The sequence below is a fragment of the Drosophila obscura genome, unplaced genomic scaffold (genome assembly GCF_018151105.1).
Source record: "Drosophila obscura isolate BZ-5 IFL unplaced genomic scaffold, ASM1815110v1 contig_4, whole genome shotgun sequence".
NCBI classification, from domain to species: domain Eukaryota; kingdom Metazoa; phylum Arthropoda; class Insecta; order Diptera; family Drosophilidae; genus Drosophila; species Drosophila obscura.
Genome location: NW_024542828.1, coordinates 4,673,505 through 4,685,706, shown reverse-complemented (window position 1 = coordinate 4,685,706; position 12,202 = coordinate 4,673,505). Strand labels below are relative to the sequence as shown.

The 12,202-nt window shown below is 40.8% G+C and overlaps 1 protein-coding gene across 2 annotated transcripts; it reads left to right on the top strand.

Moving 5' to 3' along the window:
- Positions 1–310: 310 nt before the first annotated feature.
- LOC111071821 (esterase B1) lies at positions 311–6,581 on the top strand. 2 transcript variants are annotated; one of them, XM_022363341.2, is made up of 4 exons: positions 311–417; positions 4,596–4,908; positions 4,972–5,683; positions 5,743–6,581. In XM_022363341.2, exons 1-4 carry the CDS (start codon positions 326–328, stop codon positions 6,366–6,368), a joined length of 1,743 nt encoding a protein of 580 aa, XP_022219033.1. In that variant the 5' UTR covers positions 311–325; the 3' UTR covers positions 6,369–6,581. The 2 variants fall into 2 exon arrangements, with proteins under 2 accessions (XP_022219033.1, XP_022219042.1); XM_022363350.2 differs by lacking the exon at positions 311–417 and adding an exon at positions 1,883–2,171 and having other exon boundaries at positions 5,743–6,580.
- Positions 6,582–12,202: the final 5,621 nt, after the last annotated feature.

The following is a 12,202-nucleotide window of genomic DNA, read 5'->3' as shown; positions in this document are numbered from 1 at the left end:
ACTTGAGAATTGTTGTAGGAATGTGCACAAGAAGTTTAAATGTTTAAAGCATATATTTCAAAATATATACATATATTCCTTATGAAAGAAACTTCTGTATGTTTTTGAGTCCGTTTTTTGTCAAAAGCTTCAAAGTCATGTGATGCAAATGAAACTATGAATGTAATGTAATTTGAAAAGGTATATAAATCCATATTTTAATAAAAAAAAAACAACATAAAACCACAAAAAGAAAAACTCTCAAATGTATTTGAAGCCAAAAAAAGAAAAGGAACGATATAAATAAATTGGAAAAATACTTTGATTTAGTTATCAAATATTTAAAATGAGAAAACTATTGATTGCTGTGAAATTTTTAAGTTTCCGCCAAAGCAGTGATGTTCCGCGGATCATAACCAACTGGGATTTTATACAAAAGTAAGTATGAATCAGCCAAAACCTTAAATTATCGCCATGTGACTGCATTGCCATTATCATGCTAATAAAACTTCGATTTGTTGGAGCATAAATCTGGAACCAAAGACGTCATGGAGACCGTCTGGGAGATATCACAAAATTCTACCCCCTTGCAAAATTTGCTGCAAATTATCGCACATGTTCCAAAAATTAATACTCAAAGATAGATAAATCGTAGGATTTAATATTGCATGACTAATTCCTTGCTAATTGGCTACCATTAAAATGGTATTCTTTTTTTTTTTTTGGTTTTGCTTTGTCACGTTGATTGGCGGTTATAATTATTGTATAATTAGAGAGCACATTAACCTATTTGGGATGGAAATGTATGGGAGTCTGGATGGATAATGCAAGCGACTGTCTGAATCAGCTGATCAGTGCTAATCATTAAAGTACATCATTACTATTAACTGACATCGTTTTGCTAGAAATAATCTTGAATGATTTCCTCAGTTTAGTTTCATTCGTGACAGGCAACGATATACAGCAAAATGTCTACAGCAATTGGATTTTACTTGTTGCTTAGGTAGTATATAATTTTATTCCTATTCCAATTCGTATTTTATTTTCCTTGTATTAGTTTACTTTTAGTTATCTGCCTACAATCCATACTTTGCGATGATGTACCATCCGCAGAGGCAGATACAGTTATAACACAAAGTGAACCAGCCCACACAACGCCAGATGACTTTCATCTATAATGGAAATGTTTCGATTAAAGGCCCCGCCCCTTTTCAATAAAGAAATCAACGCATCAGCACTCTTTACTCAATCGTATCGAGTGGTGGGCTCTGCTGACACATGTCAATTGCATAATTAACAGCCCAAAGTCAAGTTCACAGTCACAAGTGCCATTATATTGTTGAAAAAAACCTATTAATGTCTGCGTGTATGCACTAGTTAGTGGGGCACTACGGCACAGCTATACTGTGCACTCATTAAGTGGTGCTTTGGAAAAAAAAGCTTTTGAGAGCGTTTGGCTGGTATGTCTGCTTTGCTCTGCTGCTTTGTTAATTAGCCTAAGTTTAGGTTCACTTTCAAGGTGGTTCGGCTGTCGGACGTGCTATTCACAAGCAGCTGGTTTATTTGTGGGTTAACACACTTTTTATTGGATGTAGTTCCGGAACATGTAGATATGTATGTATATGTATTTATGTGTCTCAAAAGCGATCGATCTGCTGTTAACATGGAACTGTTATCATTAACAGTGCAGCGCTGTTAATATACAGAAGAAGCTTTTTTGTTTAGATTTCAGAGCTTACATATGCGCAACCGGTATATTCATTCTGGTATTCGGAATGCAGAGAGCAGGTAAAACAACAGCTGTTTCTCTCATTCTCTGAGCGAGCAATCAGTGGGAGAGCGGCGGGTGTGAGCAACTGGTGGTGGTGGAGCTTAGTATATGGATACCCCACGATCGGCCCGAATTTTGTCAGTCTCTGCCGCACTCTCGCGTGAAGCGTTTTATACCATCTGCGTACTTCTCCACCGCGTCTCGCGTTAACTGGAGTTTGCACATTGTGACACTTTCTCTGTGGGTCTCCGTCTCTGTCAGATTGTGTCTGCATCTCTGCCACGCTCCCATAGCAAATTGTAAAATATTCAATTTGTTTTTTGTGTCGTCGTCGTGTTCATGAAAATTGTGATAAAAGTGTGAAAAACTAAAGGGAAAAGATGGCCACACGCTTCATGGATATGCTGAAGCTGACCTTTAAGTGAGTGCGAGTTCGAGTGTTTCCACGTTTATTTCTTGGGTTTTCCTCGTTTTCTTGAAGCGTTAAATGATTTTCTGTGTCTGTTGTGGTCTCTATCTCTGGTGCCTGGAGGGTAGGGGGCTTTGCAATACAGACATGCATTAAAATATGCGTACACATGATATCGTATATGTTGTGTTGGTGAAATTGTTGCGCAAACTTTTGCCTGCTGGTTGGTTTTTGTGGATTTTGCTGGTGTTTTTGTTTTGTTGTTTTGCATAAACTTAATGATGCTGCTTCTTCTTTTTTGTCTTGTTCCTCTTTTGCCGTTTGTTTTTGTGTCCCTTCCCTTACGCCCTCCCTCTGTCTGATTCATGCGCGATGCTTCCATTGTTGCGGCGGCATTCGTTAGTGATTTTTTGTTGTTGTTGTTTTGTTTTTACTGTTTCACCGTTGTTCCATTTGTTTGCTTATTTTTTGCACGTTTTCCGCAGGTCTATTAGCAATTTTGCGGATGGTTAGTATTTTTAACATAAATTATTGCAAAGCCATGCAATTGTGTTAATTGCAAATATATATGTATATTTGTTAAAGTGCGGGTTGGCTACGCGTATATTTGTATGGTGTTTTTTATTTTATTTGAAAAGCATAAAAAGAAAGGTGCGTGCTTTGTGTGAGTCGAAGTGTGAATGCCCTAGCAGAGCAAAGAAAAATGGAAAAGTGTGTATTGGTTGTGTGGATTATGTTTAAAATTAACAGAGAAATTGAGAAATTGTTACTATGTCAACTAAAAAAATTTAGTAATCAGTTTTCACGCCAGCATTCATAAAAACGCAAATATCTTTCAAGCTTTTCACCAAAGAGTATCAATAGAGTTTCAAAGAGTAAAAGATTTGGACTACTGTTGGCTTAATTGTTGGTATTTTGAGGTTTAATTTAATTATAAACATTATTTACTCAATTATTTCATTTAATTATACGCTTACACATAAAGACATGCAATTAAATAGGAGGATAGCTCCAAGTCTCTCTACTCATATCTCTATTGGGTTTATCCCAATTATATACAAAATGATAATTATTATTTATTTAATTTAATTTCTTTAATCATTTCTCTTAATACCCGTTTGCGTCTTTTATCTGTAAACCTTTTTTTTCACTAAAACTTCCATAACAAGTTGTATATACTGTATGTATAATTTCCAGACAACTTAATTGTTTTTTATACATATAGGTAAATGTAGCAACCATACTGATAAGTCTGTAGGGTACAGGGTTCATTTCACTTTCAGGTGATAAACGACGATTTCTACTCCACGGGCATGACACGACAGGTTTTTAGTACCAACAAAAAATTATATAAGCTATTTCGATGAGTGTTGTTCGATAGATAAATCGTAGAAATTAATATATGTACATATGTATTATTTTATAGGCTATGTGAAATGAATGGGATTAGTCATTGGTATTTGTTGCTAGGCATCTCTTTTTTAAGCATAGCTAAATAAAGCTCAAACTGTAATCTAGTCGACGAAAAACACACACTTTGTCTTATTGATTTGTTGAAGTATCTGTAGCTATACTTACTGATAAGATAAAGTCCATTACACTTGTACTTAAAGCTATTCAAAGCAATTGTTAAATGAGTGCAACAAAGTACTAATAAAATTCGAATTTATTTCCTTAATTAGTTTTGCTTTGTTAAGTTTTTGCTTGCATCAACTATTTCAAATGCAGTTGTTAATGACAGCTGAATGTAGATTAATTCTATACTTTCTATTGGCCTTCTGTTGACTTTCTCAGCCTCATTGCAGTCACGTACTCTCCTCCAGCTCCAATCTTTGCAGCACCGATTCGATCTCAGTTGCCTTTCTCTCGTTTCTGTTTGTTGAATACAATTTGTAATTACCGATTTGTATGCACTCGGGTACCATTAATGGTGAGCGAATTGTGTCAGTGCACTTGCAGAATGCCACTTAAATATAAAATGGTTTGTTTATACCGAAGGTGCGCAGTGGAAATAATATAAAAATAAACCATAAAATGCAAAAATCATGCCTCACGCCCGCCCACAAATTATCCATAAAAAAAAAATCAAAATACACAACAGAGAGTTATATAGAAAAATAGTAGAAGACTGTTTGTGCATGTTAAGCGAATGGGGCGTCGCGTTGAGGTTGGTCAAAAGCCTTTTGACAATTCGTAAGACTTTCAAAACAACAAAGAGACCACCACAAAATGACATTGAAATGGCTACGCCCGGGTGGCATGGCCCCAATGCGTGACAGCCTTTCAATGGGTTAGATTCGCACACGAAAGTATTACTTTTAGATCCAAGATAGGAATGAAACTCGCGATAACAATGGTCTAGAAATACATTTTAAAACTGTTCAAAATCATTACACTTTTCATATCTAATCCAAACATTTTCTTGCACCTTTTCAGGGTCCTCAGTTTCAAATACGAACAGCGCAAACTTGCCACAGCCATATATTCTGTGGTCAAGACCAATTTGGGCACTGTGCGTGGTGTGAAGCGAAATACCATTTGGGGTGGAAGTTACATTAGCTTCGAGAAGATACCATTCGCCAAGCCACCATTGGGCGAGCTGCGTTTCAAGGCGCCAGAGCCAGTGGAGCCATGGGATCGAGAGCTGGATTGCACATCGGCAGCCGACAAACCACTGCAGACACACATGTTCTTTAAGAAGTTCGCAGGGTCAGAGGATTGCCTGTATCTGAATGTGTATGCCAAGGATGTGAGTGATCAAAAAAGTGAAATTATTTCAATAAAATATTAATTTCTGGATTAATTCTGACAGCTACAACCGAATAAACTGCGTCCAGTGATGGTTTGGATCTATGGCGGTGGCTTCCAGGTGGGTGAGGCCTCGCGGGATATGTACAGTCCGGACTTTTTCATGTCCAAGGATGTGGTGCTGGTCACAGTGGCCTATCGACTTGGCGCCCTGGGCTTCCTTAGCCTCGATGATCCGCAGTTGAATGTGCCAGGAAATGCAGGGCTCAAGGATCAGATAATGGGCCTGCGATGGGTGCAGCAGAACATCGAAGCATTCGGTGGGGATCCCAAGAATGTCACGCTCTTTGGGGAGAGTGCTGGCGGTGCCTCGACTCACTTCCTCACGTTGAGCCATCAAACAGAGGGTTTGATACACAAGGCCATCGTTATGTCGGGCAGTGTATTCTGTCCTTGGGCATATCCTCCCAGGAATGATTGGGCCTATCGTCTGGCCCAGAAACTGGGCTACACGGGGGATAACAAAGACAAGCCAATCTTTGAGTTTTTGAGCTCTGTAAATGGTGGGGAACTAGTCAAGGCCTCGGCCACAGTCTTGAGCAAGGAAGAGAAGCATAATCGAGTGTTATTTGCCTTTGGACCCGTTGTGGAGCCCTACAGCACAGAGCACACCGTGATTGATAAGCCACCACATGATTTAATGCAGAACAGCTGGAGCAACAGGGTGCCCATCATGTTCGGAGGCACCAGCTTCGAGGGTTTGCTCTTTTATCCAGGTGAGTTTTGTTGGCGCTTCTAAAGGAACTCTCTTACATGATTTTTCTTTATTACTTAGAGGTCTCCCGTCGTACGGCCACGTTGGATGAGGTGGGAAACTGCAAGAATTTACTGCCCAACGATTTAAGCGACAATCTGGATCCCAAGCTGCGGGAGAACTATGGCCTGCAGCTGAAGCGCGCTTACTTTGGCGAGGAGAGCTGCAATGAGGCCAGCATGATGAAGTTCCTCGAACTCAGCTCCTATCGCGAGTTCTGGCATCCCATCTATCGTGCCGTATTGGACCGTGTGCGTCAGGGTAGTGCGCCCACCTATTTGTACCGCTTCGACTATGACTCAAAGCTCTGCAATGCCATTCGCATTGTGCTCTGCGGCCATCAAATGCGCGGCGTCTGTCACGGCGATGATCTGTGCTACATCTTCCACAGCATGCTGTCACACCAGTCGGCACCGGATTCGCCCGAGCACAAGGTAATCATGGGCATGATCGACATCTGGACGAGCTTCGCCGCCAATGGAGATCCCAACTGTGAGAGCATCAAGTCGCTGAAGTTTGCACCGCTTGAGAATGAGTCCGATATCAAGTGCCTGAACATTGGCGAAGAGTTTGAATACAAAACTCTGCCAGAGCTGCAGAAGATTGAGCCAGTGTGGAACAGTTTTTATGCTCCCGATAAACTGTAGTTCCATTTAGTGCAGGGGGGTTCCATAGCTTTAGCTCTGTCTCAATTGTAGAAATTTGTTCTGCAATTGTATAAATATGTTGTACATATATTCGGGTTGTAAGATTGAAATTGTTGTTTTAAATTAATATTCTTTACATATATTTTGTATTAAGTTCTTAAACAAGACAAGAAAAGTATATTTTAGATAATATAAGAGGAGTTTTAAAGGAGGAAATATAATATTTTGATAAAAAGAAACCATGTATAGATTTCTCTTCTCGTTAAGTATTAACTTTAACCCACTTTAAAGCTGTAAAGTTCCCAATGCCAGTTAAGACAGCATTTCACTAAACCTGTCGGATATTTTTCTAAACTTTTATTTTTGATGCCCCATCTAACCCTAATTCCTGCCTGACTGTCACTTCCACAGCCCCGTGTTCCCGTATAGTATGCTGATGTGACATTTATGTGTGTAAGCCGACGCTTGACAATCAAAGGGGACAACAATTTCCGCAATGCCACCGCCAACAACGACAGCCTGGATGACACCCAGCAACTGGAGCGAAGCGCAGCTGAAGGGAGTGGCAGATTGAGAGCAGAGCGTGGAAATAGAGGGAAAAAAAAATTCCATTAAAATTTTTGCAAGTTTTTAATTTGCTTTTTTTTTTGTTTTTTTTTTTGTGTGCCTTTTGCCGGGGCACAGCCGAAAATGTTTGTGTGGTAAAAATCCAGAAAGGTTTTGTTCGGTGTATGCGTGTGTGTTCTCTGTCTCTCTGGGTCTCTGGGATCGGATCGCCTCTCATCAGCAACGTGAAAATTTCATTTGTCGACGACAGGCAGGGGGCCAAAGTCGCAGCAGCGAGTTGGGCAATTTTTCGTTAAATTTTCCCTCTATATGGTACGTACATATAACAATTTTTATTTTTTGTTTTTTGCATGTAGAATTTTAGACTGTGTTATGGTCATGGCTGGTGGAATGCAACCGGGCGTGGATATGAGCGTTGGGTGTGGGTGGCCGTGGGCCAATGGCTAAATCCTGTTCATGTGCAGAGGGTGTAAAAATGGGCGTTAACTCAATAAATTAGAATTTTTTCCATTGCACAAAATTGTTTGAGAATGCGATTTCTCGTTTTTATAAAATGTGCTCTCTGTGTCTGTGTCCCAGGGCATTTGATTAAATATATATATATATTTTTTTCAATTTATTTGTAAGTCGGGGGGTTTTTAGTTAATAAATTTAGCGCACTAAATGAAATTAAAATGCAGTCTGCAGACTGCACATCCCAATGGCTGTTAGCTTAATTTCATAAATTTATTTTTAAGCACACACTTAATTTAATATATTTCATAGTTATGCGGGTGCATGTGTTTTTTTTTTGTTGTTGTGTATTTTTCAGCCACCGCAGAAAAGTATGCAACATTTATGTGTTTTTTTAGCTTAACTTTTTTTTGATATTTGCGCGTGTGAATGCGTGCGTGTGGTAGAGGTGTGTCTGTGTGTTGTTAAGAGTGCTGTCAGTGTGCGTGAGAGGTGTGTCAGTGTGTACCGTTTGCTTGCATAAGCCGTATTCATCCGCCGTGTTGCCACTTGCTCTGACGCGGGGGCATTCCATTCTTTTTGTTTTTTTGTTGGCTGTTGCTTATCCCCCGTCACTCGTCGGATGTCTGATCATATTTGTTTGCGGTCTGCACTGCGGTGGAAGCTTAACAAAAACGGGTCAACACTCACACAGACAGAGAGTGAGAGAGAGATAGACAGACCACAATTATAATGGCCGACGACCATGGGGAAACTTTGTCGCTTATTGAAGTTCAGCTTTTTATCAAATTAAATTTGCCGGATTACAGGTATTTAGAGCTGAACAGAGTCTGCGGTCGCGCGGGAACTTCACTGCAATACAAGTGGCATTAGCGGTTGTAATTGAATTTCGGCCATGTGGCATGGACTCTACTATTTTTCCCGTGTGTGTGTGTGCGTGTGTGTCTGTGTGTCCTTGATATTTTTAACTCTGGCCTAATTGAATTTACTGCACATTTAAATAATAAAATAGAAGCATCATAAAATTGGGCTGTGTTAGAAAGGGATATACACGAAAATCCTTTTTTATTACATTTTTTTTTTGCGTGGTTTTGGAATCACTGGAGTGACTTTGACAGCTCTGGTTGAAAAAAAATGTAACATATTTTTTAGTAATTTTCAAATTGAATAACTGCTATTGAATGGAAGTAAAACGAGGAAAACAATTTTTTAATTTTCAGCCAGACATGTAAAATAATGTATATACAATTTTCTATTAAAGCTTGCAGTTTTTGTTTAAATATTTAAATGCCAAACGAAGTATTAGATGAGGTATTGCACCCTCCATTAACTTCCATTAACATATTCATTAAATCAAAACCCAGCTTTTCTTTTACTCAAAACTTACAAGAATATTTCTTTTAGTTTTGCTTCTTTGTTGACATTTTTTTGTGCATCTTACTTTTGTGACCTCAAAGTGTTTTGCTCGTAGGTTTAAGTGCTGCTTGAGCCAGAGCCAGCTGCAACTCAATTATGTTGCAAGCATAAATTATTCACTTAAGTGTCTCAAATTATGTGAAAAAGGTTGCCAAGTAGTAGACGGAGACGTAGCCGAAGCTGGTTGCATTTTACCCGGAGAAACACTTCGACGCACACGAAACACAACTCAATTTGAGCATAAATTTCATTTGGTCCAGGTGAAAAAGAACAACAGGCGAAAAACCAATGGAGAATCAGGAGCACAATCAGGGTCTGAAGCAGGAGCAGGAGCAGCAGCAGCTCCGTACAGACTTTAATAACAAACACAATTTAAGTGCACATAAAACGAGTGGCAAGGCAGCTGAAAGCTCTGCTCGTGCCACGGTGAGAGGAGGGGGGTCGCGTGCAAGGAGTTATGCACTCGAAGGATATTCTTCGCATTTTATGCACTCCAAGGCAAAGTTATTGAGTAATCAGCTTTAAAATTCTACCCAACTCCAACTCTTAACCCCTAGCTCCAGCTTTTCCATACCTCCTCCATTTTCTGGCCATTTGTTTGTTCCTTTTTGGGCGAAAGAAGCCCGCAAGCTGCAGCTGCAGCAGCAGCAGCAGTCGAAGGCGAATGCGAAGCAGTTGGAGGCTGTGTCTGAGTCTGAGTGTCCAACCTCCCCATAAAATGCACAAAATGTATGCCGGGGCACGTGGCAGCTGAAAATGATTGCGCGACATGCTTGGTTTATGCATTTTGGGTGCCACAATTTATGTGGCCAGAGGAGTCGTGAGTGCGTCGGGGGTTTTGGGGCAGTGAGAGCTGCTACTCGAGGCGCCTCCTCGAGATGCTTAGAATTGCACTCCGCCGCAGACAACGTGACGTATGAGTGTTAATGGGTTTGTTTTTCCACGTCAGGACGTAACTAATCAAGAGCAGAAGCAACAATGCTGCAGACGAGTCATCTATTTCATTTGGATGTTGCTGAAAAGTAAGTGAAATTTGAGAAAATGTGAACTAGGGGGTACCCTGGATGGGGTATATTTAAAATGATTAAAAGTTCACCAAGAAGCAGTTGTTTGGGACAGAATTTAAATGGTATGTCAAAAAGGAATTTTACCCTACAATAAATTAAAAATTAAGCATAGAAAATATACAAAATATTTATAGAAAATGTCCCAATACACCCACGGATACCCTATCGTTTAAGTGTGGCTCCGCGCCGCAAGAACTATTATTTATTGGGCCCTGGCCCTCGCTGACCAACAGAGCAGCCACATAAATTAGAGGCAGACAATGAACAATGTAGTTTGCGCCTGTTTGCATGCTACACATTTTTTCACTTTCACGCCATCTTTTGCTCTTTCCGACTGCTGTCCGTCCTCTCTTCAGCCTTTTTTTTTTTGGTGTTTCTGTATCTGTTACTGTCTCGTTTTACAGTCTCTCTCTTCATTTGGTGTCTCTACTTTATGTCTGGAGTGTGTGTGTGTGTGTGTGTGCTGGAGAGCGTTCTCGTGCAGTTGGCCGACTCATTAAGCCCAGTAATGACACTTTAACGCTGTGAGCACGTTCTAAGCTCCACCAGCAATATTTTATGCCCCCTCGGAATGATTTGTAGCGGCAACCTACAAAATGGAAAATGGGTGGCGGCGGCACAGGCACAGGCACAGCTCTGGTCTGGTCTCTCGATATGGGCCAGGCAGGCGTTGGCGCCATCGAAGTTCGGCCTTCCGTTGAAGTGTGAACATAATTTGTTTGGCATATTTTAAGTAAACCTTACCGCAGCATCTGCTGCCCGAACACACTGACACTGGCAAATTATTAGATATACCACTTTATATGTATATTTTTGCCTACCTGGCTGACCAGCCGCCTGAGGCTTCTGTTAATTTATAGCGTCTCTTTTTTTTTGTTTTTTAATGGAACGGATGCAATAATTTAAATGGCAACCGGATGTTTGCAGTTGTTCATATCGCCCCAAGAGGGTTTGCTAGAGAGAGAGCGAAAGAGTGTGTGAAAAAAGTGGCCACGTGTCGGTTAAACTGCCGATAGGCAATTCATGTTATGCTCGTCACTTCCGACAAGCTGACGTAAATGTCTGAAAATTAACTTTAAATTTATGCAACAACGCAAATGTGGCAGGAAAAGAGTGTGTATTATATACACGAGCATAGGGAAAATAATTGCATGCAATTCAGAATAAAGTGTCAAAAATGGCAGCCGTAATGTTGCTACTAGAACTCGTTTTTATTTGCCAAAAACTTTAAAGAGCAAACGTTAAACCAAATACAGCAAAGCAGCGAGCAAGAGAAACGTTATAGCCGATAGTGCAAGCATTTATATGTACGGAGTACATTTGCATATATGAATGCATGATGTGGGTACGCACTAAGACAGGATAGACCCCACAGGACACAGTATGCAAACCGCAGCAAACTAATAATAACCAGTAAAGCCACATGGCCAGCCAACAGAAAAAAAGAAGCAGGCCAAGAGGGATAGTGGGAGTAGGTGGTGTAGGAGGGACAGAGCAGAGAGCGTTGGGAATGTGTTAAGTGCGCCAAGTGGTGTAGAAGTGGTGGGAAAAACGGGGAAACTGTGTGATGGCCGCACAGAACAGCAAACATAATTGCAGCCACGAAATTTACAAATAGCTTTTAGTGTCAGCGCAAAATACATAACAGTACAAAAACACCCAGCCAAACATAGTCTGTACCCACACACACACACACAAACACACACACACAGCGATGCAACACACTCCCACAGATACTCTCTTTCTATCTAAAATACAGATACAACATACAGACAGACAGTCATACATATGCAACTAATGCACTCAATGCATATCAGCCATACCAAAGGGCATCGCCAGCTGCCAGCCAGCGCTGTACCAAAGCGGAAATATCGTTAAACAAATGCGCAGCACTACACAGCACAGAACCAAAGCAACTGTTTGAAGGAAGCGGCGGGAGGTCCCTGGGTCCAAGGACTACATAGTGTAGTAATAACTTCGCCACTTTGGACACTCCAGAGAGCACGTCCAATTTGTCATGGCAGCAGGAGTAAAGCAACAGCGAACTACAGAAAAAAAAATGTTTAATGTAAAACGCAAAAGTTGAGAGCGAGTGAGAAAGAGAGAGAGAGAGAGCCGAAAGCCGAAAGCCCAGCGAGCTGCAGAACTTCCATGTCCATGTCCTTGGCCACTAATTAATGCGGCTTGTTTGGCTCGCTGGCCAGGGCTGGCTGACTATTTTTGGCAAGTATCTGCCAGCACTTGTAACTGTCGTAGGGGCAGAACCGACAATATTCCATCCCCTCCTACGCCCCACTGCATGACATTAGGCGTTGCTCTGCCTCGAACAGT

Bases quoted from the DNA above. Each gene is read 5' to 3' on its own strand.
- LOC111071821 (XM_022363341.2), top strand. From the start codon at position 326: ATGAGAAAACTATTGATTGCTGTGAAATTTTTAAGTTTCCGCCAAAGC. The intron at 418-4,595 runs GTAAGTATGAAT...GCACCTTTTCAG, and splicing joins AACTGGGATTTTATACAAAA to GGTCCTCAGTTTCAAATACG. The intron at 5,684-5,742 runs GTGAGTTTTGTT...TTTATTACTTAG, and splicing joins GGGTTTGCTCTTTTATCCAG to AGGTCTCCCGTCGTACGGCC.